The 18,122-nt window shown below is 45.8% G+C and overlaps 1 protein-coding gene across 1 annotated transcript; it reads right to left on the bottom strand.

The window, feature by feature from the left end:
- Nucleotides 1-6,517: 6,517 nt before the first annotated feature.
- LOC119387205 (uncharacterized) lies at nt 6,518-10,052 on the bottom strand. The gene is made up of 3 exons (XM_037654523.2): nt 9,809-10,052; nt 8,521-8,713; nt 6,518-7,013 (listed from the first exon to the last, which is right to left on the bottom strand). The coding sequence occupies exons 1-3, from the start codon at nt 10,009-10,011 to the stop codon at nt 6,738-6,740; spliced, it is 672 nt and encodes a 223-aa protein (XP_037510451.1). The 5' UTR covers nt 10,012-10,052; the 3' UTR covers nt 6,518-6,737.
- Between the last annotated feature and the right edge of the window lie 8,070 nt (nt 10,053-18,122).

Raw genomic sequence — 18,122 nt, 5'->3', positions numbered from 1 at the left:
GTTTAGGCTGTCTGTGTAATATTTGTAAGAAGTGCTTCGCATTTAAAAATCATGCTACGCATAATGAAACGGAGAAGCACGGCTTAGCTCGAAACCGTGGTCATTCGTTTCTCCGTTGTGTTTTATTTGCTGCTCAGTTATGTACGCCAGTCTTGTATTAATTTCCAACGCCTATACGACAAGGCAGTTTCTCTGCACAATTCTTGACCATGCCGCACCACTGTTACACGTTTCTAGTCCTGATGCAGAGAAGCAGCGATCTCGTAAAAATTCCATTCAGATACACTTAGGACAACCAAGGTTTGCAATGAAAGCACCATTCTCAGAACTCTTCCACAGTCACTTTTCCAAGCGTAGATGTGCATGCGCCCGAGTCGCCACGTAGATACTGTGCAAACGTCGCGGTAATTTTTCAGAATCATGAAGGAATAAAACAACGCGTCTCGTGACGTGCGGATACTCGCGTTGAAAGTAATTAGGGGAGGGGAGGTTTCAGGGCATTTGTATAGATTTGAGCCTAAGATGGGCAGGCACTATTATATTTTCGTAAGGAGGCTTTTGCAGAAGCCATGTGCCACTTAGCCGCTTCTCACAAAGCTGTTTTATCCTTATGCAGGGCCGGATTAAATGTGCGGAGGGCCCGGTTCAAAAAAATAAGGGGGGCCCCTCCCCCCTCGCCCCGCCCCCTTTCTTTCCCACTTTGTCATCTGGTCATGCTTGAGACTTGACGCTTTTTAGATTTAGCTGCAAAGAACACAAGCCATATTTATTCTAAGCCTCTCCGGAGTGTGTAATATCACCTGGGCGTTTTCTTTCTTGCGGAGCACGTGGAGAGATTGTCATCGTAATAATTAACTATATCAGGAGACGAAGACACATGGACAGCATTAAGATTTGTCTGTTTCCTTGGATCATACTGAAAGAAGACTAAACTCTGCGAGAAGTTAAGACGAAAAGAAGGAATGCATACGACACTTAGAAGTGCAGTCCAAGCGCCGTGTGTGTTTCTTCCATTCGTCTTTACCTATAGCGTTGTTTACCCTTATTTCAAGAGAGGACATCTTCCCTCGAAAATCAGGGAGCGCCTTTGTGAAAAATAGCTTCCTCTATGTGCTTCAGCTTCACTGATTCGGTAGCGCACGCTTTGGTTGCCTGCGTGCGAGCACTGCCGAAGTTGACAGGTGGGTCTTTTTCAGAAACTGTTCGCACGTACTTACAGTAAATACGCTACCAATCGTCTAGCTACTTTTGATTTCATACAACAACACACATTTAAGCTCTTCTAAGGCAGCATTTCGATATAGTGCTATTATGCATATTGTATATGCCTACTGATCACAACAAGTAATACAGATGGTTTAAAATTAAAATATCTTCAATATGGGAAGGGGGTGGGCCAAATCTTTCGGAAAAGGTGGCGCCTATAAAAAATGAGATCCGTGTAGAACTTTCACAAAAACGTTTTTAATAAGACTCGAAAAACGACCACACATACTTTCATTTATGCACAAATCGGTCGCTTTTAAACATGTAATAGGGTTACATTTTTGCCGGCAATATTCACTTTCATAGGGCTATAGGAGAAGGAAACACATTCATTGCACACATCTTTTCTGCGTTTAAATGCGGAATATCTTGATATTTTTACGAAATATTTCTTCTTAAACACAGTGTACAAAATTGGTGAACTCTTTCGCAGAAATGCAACCTTGAAATGGGGCGTGTATACGTATTAACATGTTCTCTGTTTTCATTATTCTTTTAAGTAGAGAAAGAAGGTATGTACGTTTCTACAAGCGTTTTCGTGTCTTTTGCTGAGACAGTTTGTTGATCAGCTCTTCAACATTTACCCTCCTAAGAACCTCCGTCTCTACGCTCAGCAGTGACAAATCACTGAGGCGGCTGTCGGTCATCGTTGATCGAAGCCTGTTTTTGATCAATTTCAGTTTGCTGAATGATCGTTCACCAGTGCAATTTCTGACAATTAAGCAAAAAAAAAAATTCTAAGAGCCACATGGACATCAGGGCAAGAACCTTCAAGCTTTTCACGAATTAGAAGTTCAAAAGTGTTAAAAGAAGTTCAAAAGTGGTGGTCAGTTGAAGACCCCCACCACAACGCTCAAGCAATCGCGGTGAGGGTCTGCTGGCGGCCAGTTAGTGGATAGATATTTCCTGCGCACAACCTCTACCAAGTGATGGTCTCTTAAGTTTCCCTATATAACCACCAAGCAGGAATTAAGACAGAACGACAATGCCAGAAGCGAAGAATCGAACCATTACTCCTTCGGAGTCCTGGCATAATCAGGAAGTTCCGTACCATACAAATATTAAATGCGAAGCATTTCTTAGCGAACCTCTGGCACTTTGAGCGTTTCTATCTATCTATCTATCTATCTATCTATCTATCTATCTATCTATCTATCTATCTATCTATCTATCTATCTATCTATCTATCTATCTATCTATCTATCTATCTATCTATCTATCTATCTATCTATCTATCTATCTATCTATCTATCTATCTATCTATCTAGCCGCCTACGTCTGGGTGCTCTCTTGATCGCCTCCTTTAAAGGGACCGACAACTGCCCAGAACATGAAATGAGATCACTGCACTGATGAAAAGATTGTCCGTCGCATTGACTCAAACCAACCCTGTTTATCTCGTGAGAGGTGGATTTATATTTTTATTTCTTCATTGAAAGTCGCGAAAAATGACCTTTGGCGCCTCTGGCGGCAAAATGATAAATGGTCCGATGAAGCCGGCCACGTGACCGTTGATTGGTGTACGCGTTCGATGACTTTTCTGTTAGTACTGAAATATTGTTCATTTCTTTATATTAAAAGATATTACTCCATAAAAATGTACATATAGGCCTGCGTTAGTTGTATGCAACAAAGTGGCGCTGCCTTCGCTTGGCGTAGGCAGCCTTGACACAGGCGCAGGCAACCTTGGGCGCAGGCGCACACAACGCTGTACAAATACCGAGAAGGTGCATAAAGCCACATCATCTCATTGTAACAGCTTGCTATTTTCAAAAATGGTTGGAAAGCTCAAAATAAAGGTGGTTAAAGGGCCCCTGACAGCCGATTTCTTGTTTGTGACATTTATGTTGTGACATTTATGTTATAAGTAGGTCTATGTCTTGTAATCACGGAATGACACCGTAAATCCTCCAACGTGATGTCTAAATAATCCTAGCAGCGTTAATTGTGGTCATTTTTAGTGTAGGTTCAAAACGCGCGCCGAAAGAGGATAAGAAACTAGCGCCGCGCCGCGGCGGTCGCGCCTAGGGGCACGCGTGATGACGTGCGCTCAGTATTGGGTGACGTCAGCCACGCGCTTGTTGAACTGCCAGTTGGAGAACACACACACGGAGAGCTCACGCTGCCTGCCGACACGTACCGAAGAAGGAGAAGGTGGGAAAGCAAACATGCTTCGAAATATACCACAGTGCATGCACCGCGCATATTTCTGTCTGTAACGTCGAGAACACTTGCTTTACCTCTGCAACGTCACAAGGGGCCTACGTCTACGTCATACTAGTGGTTATGTTGATAGGAGTTCAAAATTCAGATGAGCACTCAGGCTTACTTTAAAACCAAATTAAAATATCTTAAAGGCAACGCTCGTCACTCATAATCGGTCAGAAGTGCCCCCGCATGCAGGACTATCAAACAACACAAGCATCTCGAGTTTCCAAATTCGGTGTCAGGGGTCCTTTAAGCGTAGTTACAGTAACTCCTGCGAAAGCCGAACAACTACAGCTTTCACAAGGGCTAGCGGCATCGCTATCAATTCTCAGCGTTGCTGGAGCAAGCCTTCATGCGTGTTTGGAGCCTTTCAGATCGAAAAATACTGCTTATAAAATAACTACGTGCTTTTAGGGTAAACCACTGCAGCTACAAACGCTACGAAGGGTAAGCTTCCTGTCGCGTCGTAAAAAACTGGGTCGAGAAAAATCGGTTGTCGGTCCCTTTAACTTGGTGTAGACCAAAATTTGCATGGGAGGGTAAGAGGATTTGACGAATATGATTGCCGGGTCATGACATGACTAACGTTAAAATCCTGTCGCGTACGTCGTCAAACCCTTTCCACTAGACACGTGTGGCACATACCCGTTTACCATGGGCCGCGGTGTACGGGTATGCGCCACAGGTGATTGACAGTTTATGTCTACCCAGGAACGGCGAGAACAGACATTGGTTACTTAAATGCTAAAGCGTTAAGGAAAACCAACGTCGGCAGCATTGACTCAACGAATAGAAAGAATGAAAATTAGGATCCCAGCATGCAGAATCGAACCCAAGAATTCTGCGTGGCTATCAGGTATTCTACCACTGAGCCACGCCAGGTCTATAAACTGGTTTGAAAAAAAAACAGCCTACGCAGGCGTAATTCGGTACAACGTCAATTGTGGTTGTGGTGCTGGCTATCTAATTTTACAAGAAAGCAATAAACGCTACATGATACTCCTACGATATGTACTCCTACGATACAGGCGTCGTATCAGACTAACGTCTGTAGTTCCAGTGTCGGCTCCGCTTTTATAGCAGTCTAATAAACATTACGTTTGTATTCCTACGATTCAGCAAGCTATATTGAAGCATTGCTCGACCCCGGAGGAATACATTAACGAGAGTTACATATGATATCCACATCACCACACCGTAAAGTGCACTTCGTCCACCAGAACGGCGCAGTGTCCTCTTCATTTCTTACGAGGCTGGGCGATGGCCTCATGCTGACCGAGGATGATGCCAGATTGATTGACAGCCACTTTGTAGATTAGGCTACGTAGGCCACACACACCCAGGTAGTCTACGAACACGACAAACACCATCCACTGATGTTGGTCTACGTAGCACTATCCAGGCCTACCAGCCTCGACGGCCTGAACCTCACCAATGCGATGGTTGGCTTCAGGTTCCGACATGTCGCCAGCTCTGTCGACAGACAATTTGTCGACGAAATGACCGAGGCATCCACGAATTCCAACAGCTCTACTATACCACATACTTCACTACACATGGACCCCTCGTCACCACGATCACGACCGGATACTATAACAAGTAATGACCAAGCTGCTGGTGCTCACTGATTACGGTGATGATGCCCTTGTTCAAGAACTGTCAAGAACTTCTTGCACACATGTACACGGGTTCCTGAAACGTGCGTGCGTTCTTGAGACAGGCATAAGCACTACGTATCAGCTTACCGCTACTGGTGTTGGTAATACCCACGTTGCATACGTAACCGTAAACAACTGGTTATATAACACATATGCGGCTCTGCAACATTATATATATATATATATATATATATATATATATATATATATATATATATATATATATATATGTGTGTGTGTGTGTGTGTGTGTGTGTGTGTGTGTGTGTGTGTGTGTGTGTGTGTGTGTGTGTGTGTGTGTGTGTGTGTGTGTGTGTGTGTGTATAAAATTTATACAAATCTTTAGCGTCATTTTGTAGCGTGTCGCTCAGTAAAAGAAAGTTACGCCACCGTCCCCTACCCGCCGCATGCTTCGCATAACATCGACTCCCATGGTACGTGGGATCTGCCGAATTTTTTCATGGTACGTTGTTTACACTATAATGAAAGCATACTATAGCATACCTATGCGTCAGCTTCATACCGGTTATTTTCATTCAGCGCATTAAACGATATTTCAAACAGGAACCACTCTCTATGCGCCTTCGCATTGCGTGTCGGACCGTAGCTGCTAAAATCCTCGTCAGGGTGCTCTATGTGTCCATCCGCTGGATCAGCTCCTTCCCTCTACACGAAGCATGGTCTTGGGCGAGTAAAAGGTTTTTACCACAGACTGCAGAACTGTGAGCTGACTTCAAGATTATGCACGTTATGCAACGAACAACCTCTTAGAAGCATGTATATTGATTATTGAAATAGACAATCTGTTTCTATCGGGAATCCAGCAGGAGGGTTAAACTTTTTCGAACAAAACAACGAAGTCGGCCATTTTTTCTGGCCCTTGGGGGGCCCCCTAAAACCGGAGGGCCCGGTTCATTTGAACCCTTTGAACCCTGGATAATCCGCCCCTGTTCTTATGTTTGGCCTCGCTTAATGTTTGGGTCGGATAACCCATAAAAACTGGCATTGCAATATAACGCAAGCCTCTGCAAAAAGGGCCAGTGGTCTTGAACCGCGAGATCTGCGACGAAAAGATAAAAGTCCACTAAGTCCGGTTCATGTGGAGTATTTGTTTCAATCTTGGTACCAGTAAGGCTATAATTTTTAAAAATTGCTCCTCCAAATGCATTAGTTGACTCAACTATAAGCATGCCAAAATTGATGACAATTTGCTAATCCTACAAATCGATGTTTTCGACGCCAATATACACGTTGATGAAGCGCACTGTTGCGACCCTTTATACCCTTCCATTTCGTCACCCTCACGGCCCAACATCGCACGCATGGGCTATTTGTCACTGCTACGGGAGAGCGTACTTCAATAAAAGCAGTAGTGAAGAGGCGCGAAATGGTGCTAACTGCGGCACCCACATCATGTATTCGTCTCGCCTACGCACATAAATAACGTTTTACTATGAAGTTTTATTTTACTGGATAAAACTGAAGTTGCACCGCCGCCTCCCCCTTTCCCTCGATGGTGAGCGTGTCGGACGAGTCCACGCGCTCGACCACCTCCCGTGCCGTTGGCGCCATGCCGGTCACCTCTTAACGCGGCGTGCCCAGTCTGTTACGGCGGGGCGTCGTCGTCGTCGTACGTCTCGACAAGCTCCTCTTCGTGCGTCTCGGCGTTCTCGGCCGTGGTGCTCGACTCGTCCACGTTGCGGCGGCAGTCGGTCTCCCCCGTGGGGGACGTCATGCTGCGCTCTTCTTCCTTGCGTGTCGTGGTCCGGTTGATGGTGGTCTTGCCCTGGATGGTGCGCTTCTTGGTCATCTTTACTCGCCGAAGTGAGCCCAACTGCAGGCGTGGCAACGCCGCACCCGTCCCTGGCACGTTCGTACTGTCCTGCAGCGTGTCATAGCCAGGATGAGGATACCCGTTCATAATACGGCCGGCCAACCCTTGCCCGACCAAAGTGAAACACCTACATTCATAGATGACCAATTTATCTTCATTTGGCCCTGCAGCACGAGCGGCCTACGAAACCCGCAGAAAATGGACAGGAGGAAAACGCAGCTACTCCACAGCGTACGCACTGATGTCGCGAAAGGATTACTCGTTCAAAACTTTTATGATACCTGGCAGAAGCAGTGTCTTCAACATAAGTAATGTATGGTGTCACGGTATTGCAGTGATTGCTCTTTGCTCATTAGTAGTGAACGATAAATTTACTCGTATTTTCTGGTAAAGAACTGATCAACTTCTTTTCAAATACGTTATGTTGAAAAAGTTGCTTTCTTTCGATTTCTTCAAACGGCCTGACTTTCAGCACCTCTTTACGATGTACATAAATTCGCAGCGCTACAAAGAGTGAGAAGGAAGCCCTTATTGAATAGCTGAACATGCAAGTATCTCCTTTAGACATTCGAGAGATAAAAATAATATTACAAACTTGGTCAGAAATGTCCTCTTAAGTGCTTTCTACAGCAGTGCAGAACTCATTGTTCGTCGTTAGTTTGAGCATTACTTTGGCGTAGGTCTTAACATTCACAACATTCATCCTTCATGAGCAAGACATTGGATGGCTGTGATTAACAAATTCAATAGTGTAAAAAGAGCCATATTTTGTTCTATCTTTTAACATGTTAGATTCGAACTTGTGCGACCAGGAAAATACCTTTATTGACAATTTCGGCATTGGTTACTAGGCTCTCATCAACAGTCTCGTGCAAAGTGAGAGTAAGCAGAAGCCTTATCAACAATAAGCTTTTAGCCGAAAGTACATTCCCAGAAACGTATTAGGTCGTTCCATATTTTTCGTCGCCTTTCATTTCATTTCACTTCATTTTATTATGCTGTCAGCCCCATTTGGGCTATAACAGGGGTGGAACAAACGTACATACACAAAAATAGGTACTTCCTACACAAACAACTATAGTACATAGGAATGAATGACAAGGATAGCCAAAGCACTTTGCTCTTGAGCACAGTAAATAAGCATAAAAAGAAGTATACATCTTTAAACACGACGTCATTTAGGTTTTCTTAAGAAAGAAGGTCTTGTAGAGGTTAGAACCAAACAATGTCAAGCAAGAAATTTTCAACTCCTCACACTATCACACAAAGCAACTGTGGCAACAGAAATATATCATTCGTCATAACCCGACGAATAAGGTCTGGATATTTTCAAAAGTATTAACCATGCATACTGTGAACGCTGAATTTGTCGCAGCAGGACATGCTAGTAGTGAGCAATCTATCGTCGATCATATCCCATCCGCCTCCAAGCATGAACTGCGAAATCCTGCTAGCTTCATGCTCCGTTACACTGTCTGTAAATGCGATTCTTTGCTGACCTATAAATATTAAAAAGCGACGCACACCGCACTGCATAATGTGGCACACCACTAACCTGGAAGGAGGATTTTTTACACTGACTCTCGGCAATGCGCTTCCGTTGTTCGTCGTCAATTTTCCGCGTGAAGGCATGCTCGTTGTCAATGGTTTCTTCTTCGAGCCGCTTCTCGATGCCAATCTTCACTTCGTTTACGTCGTCCAGGTCCAAGGAGCGATCCCCTGGTGTCCGCCTCAGCGTTGAAGGAAGTCTGTGCGTGGAAAAATGGAGGCGCTTTCTATACGCTATTTCTATTCGCACAACGCGTATGCCAATGATCATTCGGGAATGCGACAATTCTGTAAGCTCATGCGGTCTTGTACAAAATTCAGAGATGTACGTTTTTGAGAAAGGTCCTAAATGTTAGGCCTCAAGGCCAAGGGTCTCCTACCTCTTCGTGGTGGCATCGCAACCCACACCACCCGGACCTCCGGACGCAACAATACCACGTAGTTGCGATGCGTGTGCGTAAAGTGTATATAGACAACTATGGCGTGGCACTTCTAACTGCATCATTGCAGGTTCAATTCCCGGCAAGGGTATATGCCTGCGGGATAAAGCTGAACAATTCGGAATACATTAATTTTGCTTTTCTTTGCCGGTTCCTATTGTACGTTGTAAAACGGAAGCAGTTTCAATGTATTTAGCCTTAATTCAATCGAGTTAGCGCTTTCCATGAAGGCTAGCCAAGTGTATACATCACAACGGTTCGTTTAATAAGCGTGGAACGAGATATATTGCACATTGCATGTCAAAGAAGACAACGTCCTGCTTAAAAGTCATCACCTGCCACACGGAAAGTTTACACAGACTTCAAGAAAAACATTCAAGTTAGCTGCTTTCGTCATTTTTCTCTCCTAAGACGTCGAACTCCATTGTGCCTGCCTGTCTCACGTCATATGTCCGTGCAGTGAACGCGAGTACCACTACACTTCCATTGCTTTCTTTAACCATGTGCACATCAAGTATGTGCGTCAGTGCTGCAAGTTCACTCTGATAATGCAGGCATGGGAGCCTTACGTACGCGAGTCTGCCTTTTTTTTATGGAATGAACTTGAAGTATCTATAAAATATAATTACGTAACGAAAACTACATCATGATAGTTAAGGTTATGGGACCAGAATATACCCATGACAACATTTTAAAACTGCTCCCTGCTTTGGAACATACAGCTTACGGGCACGGTATGTTTACTGTGAGGTCATGTAACCTGTCACATGTGTGGATCACTTGAGCATGCAGTGCCCTGCATACGGACGAGCAATCACTATCCGTGAGCGTACACTCGCAGCGCGGAGAACTCACCTCTGCGGGGGACGCTTGAATTCGGGAAATGCAGTCTCGTACTGGCCGAGCAGCATGCGACTGTGGTCACCTTCCGGCGGCCGCGACCTGCTCACCGTGTCGATGAGTGCCCGCAGCTCGGCGTTCTCCTGGACGTACGTCATGTTGGGTTCGGATGCCACTTTGGCAACGTTCTTGGAGTCGTCGTCGTCAGCTTTAGCCATGAAGTCGCTCCTCTTTCGTGGGACCGCGCTGTCCGCACGGGAGCTTCAAGGCGGACGCCGACACCGCTCCTGCGGCTGCATGTCGTCGCCACTTCGTTGTCTTCGCCTCCCATGAACGTTCTTTTGCTCGCGAATTGCTTGTTCTGGCGATGTGACTGATGGGAACGCGTAGGCGGAGCTCACTGTTGAGTTTCAAAGACGACTCCGTGAGCAATATTAATTAGAACATTCACTCCAGGCTAAGCTCGTTTCTTCAAAAGCGAGCTTAGCGCTACACTGCTCCTGTACTATGCCAATGACATTCGTCTTCAGCATTATCTTTGTTGTTCTTGGCACTTTCTCTGCTGTGCAATATTGTTGTCCTTTACGAATGGCTCACACCCATTTCGGCGGATTGGCCAAGAATCAGGCGAGTTAAATAATTTGTAAGATCTGAACTGTACTGATAGTAAGCGATTTTGGATTGATGCAAATAAATGTAATGGAGCACTTTGACAATTTAGCGACAAAATCATTCACATTTGACTAAAACTTTTCAGGAGTTGCGCACTTACTCCTATGACAATGTCCTAAAAGGGAGATCTCTCGAAACTAGCTCGGGAAGCACGTTCACTTTCTATTACAGACTGCATTGCTAAAGTAGCTATACTGCGCGGCAGGCTTAAACGTCGCCAGGGTTTAGGTTAGGCCGCGTTACGCTCTCGCGAGACCTCGAACAAGCAGAAATGAAAGCGCATGATGGCTGCAGTGGGCAGCAGCGAAGCCGATCGTGTGTACTTCACATTGAACGACCATGGTACCATGCCGGTGGAGGTACAAACAAGCGACACGTTCCGGAGCCCCGATTAGTGGCAGGACATTGCCTCACATGTAAAAAAAAATCCTTAAAAACCATTCTGGACAGGTAGTGTGCGAGAACATGTCAATCTTTCCGTCAGAACACTCGGCAAATGACTCCCCTCACACCCACTCCACAAAAAAAAAAAAAGAAAAGAAAGAAAAGGAAGTAAGCTTGGTCGGTACTTTAATAGGCGTGGGAAAACAGGGGGCGGGGGGGGAGCTGTTGTGAGAAGCAAGTCATCACGTCATTTCACTTTTGCAGTCATTGCAGACTTTTTTTCTTTCCGACTCGACCAACGAGGGGCGGGGGGGGGTCATTGCTGTGGAACTTTGCCCCCCCCCCAAATGGGGAACCAGATACAAGTAGCTACTTGTAATTACTGTTTGTAGATGGCGAACTCTACAACACTAGAACGAGACTATAGTTCTACGCTAGAACGGACTATAGTATAGGGATAAACTCAGCCTCATCCACGGCCGCGCTGAATCGATAGAACGTTGCGTTCCATCCAGCGTGGCGGTGCTTCATCTAATGCCTTTCTTACATAGTTCGCGCAGCTTGAAACCTGTGTGCACACAGTAAAGCTGAACACACACGGCGAAGGTCAGCACGCGTAGCCAATGCACCGAAGAACGACGTTAATGCACACAGCCGACGCCGCGGCTCGACTTGCATGTTTGTGGCAGTTTTCGTGGCCACCGAGATTTCCGTCGCGCAGGTCACAGTTACTGGAACCCAGCATCCTTCTGACGTCGGTGGCGCTAGGAAGCATTCTAAAAACATCTCGCATAGGACATCTAGTTGACTGAAGCGTATCACGACGTTAAACTAAAAGTGTTGTTGCGAGCTTCGCCTGCAGCGCACGCAACGTATAGTGCACTGCGTACGCAAGTTCCGCGCACACCCTAATAATGGTGTCTATTGGCCGTCTTAACTATAGGTTTCTGTTTTCAATATTTACTAGAGTGAACACTGGTGCGGCGATCGTTCAACCAGCACGGGAATGATGGGTAGTACATGGATTTGCTTAGTCGATGTGCTTGCGGCTTCGTACACACTTGTGGCTTTTATTGTTTTGGCTTATGTTTCGGGTAAAAGAATGGCTCGTTGTTAACCTCGTGAGGTGATTTAAATTGGTCAGCCTGAAAGCCTCAAAGTGTTGAAGTGGGACTGCTCAACCTTTGCTGAACTTCGTCTTGCGACAAAGCGCCTGCAGGCCACGGGGAGCCGAAAGAAAAACTTAAAGGGACACTAAAGCCAAATATTAAGTCGACGTTGATTGTTGAAATAACTGTCCATAAACCTCGTAGTGCTACTTTTGTGCCAAGGAAGTGCTTATTTTGAAATAAAATCACGTTTTAGTGGTCCGCATCGCGTTGGCGAACTTCAAATCACCCGCCTGAAAGCGGTGTTTCTCACGCCATGGCTGCCGTGCCCAACGTTCCCCGCCTTTACTGCGCGGCGGCGCGCAATGGAGGCATGCGCCATTCGGGCATCCAGCAACGTCACATTCATGCGGCATTTTGTCGAACTTTTTGTCAGAGCGACTTTCACGAGCGTGCAAAACACACGCGGCAGTACGCGATATCGAAAACTAGAGCACTGCACGGGCCGATTTTTCCGGCCCGGGCCCGGCCCGGCCCGAAAACACCATGCTTCGGCCCGCCCGAGCCGGGCCCGGCGTTCTTAAATGTGGCCCGTACCCGGCCCGGGCCCGAAAGGTTTGGGCCCGGCCCGGCCCGGCCCGGTCAGTTTCGGCTAGTTATGCCTTGAGCATAAAGGAGGCACTGTCTAACCTTCGTATTGTGAAGATACCTGCCGCACACAAGACATTTTCTAGAGATTGTTTTAGGAACTTCTTTCAGTGTCACGACTTTCACTGGTACTGTGTATACTTTCGGTGAATTACGCGCGTAATACTCTTGCGAAATGATTGCAGGGCAATATAAAATATAATTGGAGTCATAGCTGGCTCTTTCATGTACGCACGCCGCGTGCTAACGACGCAATCTCATTTTTGCATTTAAAAGAACAACTACAAAAAAACGACAGGCCTGCGCTGAAACCGCAGCACAGTCACAGCGAAAGCTGGAAGAGCGGCGTTTCTAGAGCCCGTTCAAAGCTGCCTTGGGGCTACTAATACAAGTTCACTAGAAAGGTACCCACTACGCCATAAATCACAATTTTTGTGAACTTGGGAAGCAGCTGCTAAGCCGTTATTCGTCATTCTGCGGGGAAGCGGGGCACCAGGTACGCGTCTGTAAGGCATTATGTGCCCTTTGTTGACGCGACGACTGATGACGATGAAGAATTATGGCTCAGCCCTTTGTAATGGGTTGGAAGCTTTAAACGGCCAACCAGTTATGCAATTTGCATTGGGTGACGCCCGATCGCTATTTCCCTCTCCCGTCATACTGTATAACATACGTTGACGTGGGAGAGAGACGGGGGGGGGGGGGGGGGGGGGCGAAGAACTTTACTGAGACCCCGAGGAAATGGATCATGCGCTTATGGGCTTCCTTGGCAACCAATACAAGTGCACTTGCGAGGAACCCACTACGCTATAAATCATTGTAATTTTACTGAGACCCCGAGGAAATGGATCATGCGCTTATGGGCTTCCTTGGCAACCAATACAAGTGCACTTGCGAGGAACCCACTACGCTATAAATCATTCTAATTTTTTAGAAGGGCAGCAGGCACTGTGCCATTTTTCGTCATTCTACGGAGAGCCGTCGTACCTGCTAAATGCATGTAAGACATTATGCGCACTTTGTTGATGCTGTGCCTGATGACGATGAAGAATTATGGCAGAGCCTTTTGTAATGGGTTGGAAGCATTCAACAACCTACTCGTTGCGCAATTCGCATTGTGTGATGCCTTGTGACAGAATTCGCGTTGTGCGTCGTTTGATGCTTATTTTACTCTTCTATCACGCTATACTGCATATGCTAATGTGGTTCCTTCCCGACATGAAGCCTGTATAGGACCTTTTTGCAAGGCAGTTTCAAGCACCGGCATGGCTCAAAACATTGTCACGCCTCATCGGCTCGTAACTTGATGACCAAATAAAGGTAGCAAATATTCGGTGAAACTTCTGAATGTAAACCCTGGAACAATGTAGTATTTGCAGTACGTAGAATAATTTTGTTGCCAGGAATAGATTGCATGCTTTAGCTCTGCCAAAAATTGAGAGGTTATGGGGAATAAACGTCTGGGCGTAACGCTTTAGGCTGGGTACACGTTCTTTCCAATAATGTGCGCTTGACTTATATGCATCCAATGGAACGCCAAGGTATTTCGGTGGCTCACAAGACCATGAAATACCCTCGAAATTCGTTGGTTTATAAGCCCACGGGCCAAACCACAGTCCTAAACTTTTAGCAAAGTTCATTCGTGCACCAGAAATGGTTCCGAATTCCCGAATAGTGGACACCACTGTTTTTATACTGGAAATGTCTGTACAAAAGAACGCCAGGTCATCCGCATACGCTAATACTTTCACCTCAATTCCGTAAACACTGAAACCATGAACATTGCAAGATCGAATCACGCTTAAGCACAGTGGTTCCAAATAGAGGGCAAAAAGCAGTGGCGACAACGGACAGCCTTGCTTCACAGAAGAGTGAATCGACACAGGTTTTGACAGGTGGCCATTAACAATCAAACGAGTTGAACAATCACTGTAGCATAGTTTTATACCTTTGAATATAGTGGAACCAATGTTAGCATGGTCTAGAAGAGAAAATAGAAAGGAATGACGAACCCGATCAAACGCCTTTATCCGCTGCTTCGAACATTTTTACAAATGAATCTCGTCGATGTTTTACCAAGTTTAGTGGTATCTGCTAATTGTGCCTCGCCTCCCTATTTGCAAGGATTCATGCGTGAAGTGTATGAATCAGTGCGGTTTTTGACAGTAAGATTCTCTAACGACTATTTATTCTCTAGTTCACGAAAAGATCTATATAATGCCATATTAGATATGTTGTTTCCTGCACCTTTGTACCGCTCACTATATGCTGGATTGCCTGGACACGACGTGCTTGTGCGTGTGAAGAAAATGCCGATTTCACCAACATCCAAGACATTCTTCTACAAAGTGCATACACAGACGCTGCCTGTGATGACCTGGTTAAGCAGCAAAGGCATCTTTGTATCTTCAGTTAACTGTCGCCTCTGTGAAGTTCCGGAAACTATAGAACATTGCTTCATCAGCTGTAAAGACGCCATACTCTTCTGGGACGTTCTACAAAGGGCTTTTAAAAAACAACTCGATTTAAATTCGTATAGCATACGTTATCTCATGCCACCCAAAAGCCATTCTATGCCTGTTGACATGCTATTACTAATTGGTATGCATAGTTTATGGAAAACTCGCATGTTAGACAGGCATGCGGAACCCATGGTATCATCGCGGCTGCATCTCATTCAAATGGCTCTTCAGCTAAAAGACTTTTACGAACAGTTAGAGTTTCAACCGGACTGGTATCCACTCTTCATGAAATGTATAGCTTTAGTACCCTTTTAGGACTTCTGTGTAACGCTTGTACGCTGGTAGAGGCCGCCTTGAGTTTTTTGTTCGCTATGTATGCTAATTACACACATTTGTAATAAATACCATGAAAGAAAAAAAAAAGCACCGGCATGGCTCAGAGGTTGAATACTGGGCTCCCACGCAGAAGACCCAGGTTCGAACCTCGTTCCATCCTGGAATTTTTTTTCTTTCGTTTTTTTTTCTTATTTCGAGCGATAGTGGTTACGTACACCGGCGGCGGCGGCGGACAACTACGGCGCCGAAAACGGCCGGTGAAATGATCTCATAACAGCTTTCGCTGTAATATAATACCTGCATAAAGTGGAGAAAAAAAAGCATGACATACATTTTTAGGTTGAGTCTACATCAACTGCATACGAGCTAGGGCTGTTGAGTAAAAGTAGCAAGTCTCCTGCAAACTTCATCTATTGCACAATGTAATGGGAAAAAAAAAACGTTCTCTAGCTGCTTCTGGGAGGAATATACCAGGCTGGGCAGCGTTACATAAATTAAAGCTGTTGTGTTGACTCCTCGACAGGCAACTGCAACCAACCTACACTACGTTTTCGTGTTCGAAACAGCAAGGTTCTTTGTCCCACCCTTCTTCCCCGAGTCACCGCCACCGCAGTGCCATAGATCTGTCAAAGCGAGGCACACCCGTTAACGAGCGAGCCACCGTCCTCGTGTCAGACGTGCGTACGGTAACGGTGTGTTGAATAAAGGGTGGTTTAAATAAAACTAATTAGTCTGTGTGTTGGGTATTCCCAGAATCCCGGATCGCTTCTCTAGCCTCATCACTCCAGTTGTGAGCCACACTCGGGGAAACGAGTGTGTCTATGGGCTGGCGCCTCACCACTAGTAACGAGAAAATCAACAACGGCGTTCGCCCTGTGATAAGAGTCGCTCTGCATCTTGCACTTAAAATGCACGAAAAACAGCTCCTGAGATATTAATGACTCACAAGTCGCGTTGGCCAGTCTACGGGCATGTGAGCGTAGCTGCATACTCGAAATATTTCCCTAGATACAAACGCGCACATCTTATATACACTAATCAGGCAGTTTGCCGTTGCTTTCCTTACACGGTACCCAAGAACGTCTTTCACTCACTATAATGGCGGAAACTTATATTAGGCGCGTCTTGAAATCCCATGTACCATACCGTAGGAGCAAAATTGTAGACGTCTTGTACCATGCAATTTCTGTGCACGCCAATGCACTCCAGGTGGTTAAATTACCCGGAGCCCTCAACGACGGCGTCTCATATAGCCTGGGTCGCTTCGGGAAGTTAAACCCCACAAAACAACGAAAACAAAGCCACACAACGTACACACGCAATTATACATATACATATACGTATGAGACCCGTGCCTAATACGGGCCTGGCTCAGGCCCGAGCCCGACCCGCGCCCGAAGATCACGGGCCCGAGCCCGATCCAACAACCCCTTACCCGGCCCGGCCCGGGCAGTGCTCTTCGAAACTACCACTGAGACGCGACCGCGTGAGCGAAGCAGGGCGCCGGGCGAAGCGCAGTTAGGCGAAAACGAAACCTTTGAACCACGCGCGCCGTTCCCCATGGCAACGCCAAAAAGGTTCTTTTTTCCTGAATCAAACAGAAACGAACAAGAAGCATTTTATTACGTCTCTTGATGCACGGAAGGTTCTTTTTTATTGCAGCTAGTTTGATTGCGAGTGATTAATTGTAGTCGAACTCACGTCATCGGGATCATTTCCAAAATGTGCCGCTCGTGGCGCTCATCGTGTGATACATTTAGCTTAATTTCTCTGTAAGTAGGACACTGCTGTTGATAATATTGCCGTTTTTGGACGTTGTCATACATGAAGCTTTCGCTATGACAAATTATTTGTCTTTAGTGTCCCTTTAAATCTATGTAGTACCCATCATTCCATGCTGGCTGAAGTGCGATGCATTGCAGCTCCCATAGACACTGGCGCCAGATTTCCCTCTAGTGTACTATTACGAAACTATGCTTCAGCTCCCTTAGAATGACTACTACAGGTACAGTATCGAAGTGAGCACTGCGCCATTAATAAGTTTACGGAGTAATCATTTTGCTAATTGGAAAATTAAAAATAACAGTCCCTTTTGTAAATTATATATTTCAGCTCTGTCCATGTTTCAAGCTTCTGAAGGTGCCCTTCTCGCAGGCGTATCTCCACAAGAGAGACTAATAAGCGTTGGCGCCAAGCTTCACAATGCCTAATGGATACTGTACCACTTGCCAATGATCAAAATGCAGACATGCTCCGCATGCAAGTAGAAAATGAATGGGCACAACGGGTAGGCGAAGGAGGGCACAATGTTTAATAGGTGCAACAAATCAGTGCCTTTTCAGTGACATCCCTACATACGAGCGCGGACGGCAGGCTACTGTAGCATCAAAACGCTGAATTCTCGTTCATAACTGGCTTCAGTAGAAGTTTTGTAAGAAGCGCAATGACCGTTGAATGTTACGCTCCCGCTGGAAGCACTCGGCAAGTGTACAATTAAAAGCACGCTTCATATACAAGCCTCGAAAAGAGACACGGCAGTAAAAAAAATAGCTAAGAACGCGTAAGATAATGAAGGGGTGCAGCTGACCACATTATGGTGGCGACAAGGCGTTTGTCCTCATTACCCTGAGCAGCAGTGAGAAATTTGCTTATGAACGAAGCTTCAGGTACACTTCGTTGAGAGTGTTCGAAGAGAGATTGGCTATTTTGACGCTGACG

Source organism: Rhipicephalus sanguineus, chromosome 1, assembly GCF_013339695.2.
Source record: "Rhipicephalus sanguineus isolate Rsan-2018 chromosome 1, BIME_Rsan_1.4, whole genome shotgun sequence".
Classification (NCBI taxonomy): Eukaryota; Metazoa; Arthropoda; class Arachnida; order Ixodida; family Ixodidae; genus Rhipicephalus; species Rhipicephalus sanguineus.
The sequence above is the reverse complement of the archived record's forward strand: the minus strand, read 5'-3'. Positions and strand labels throughout refer to the sequence as shown.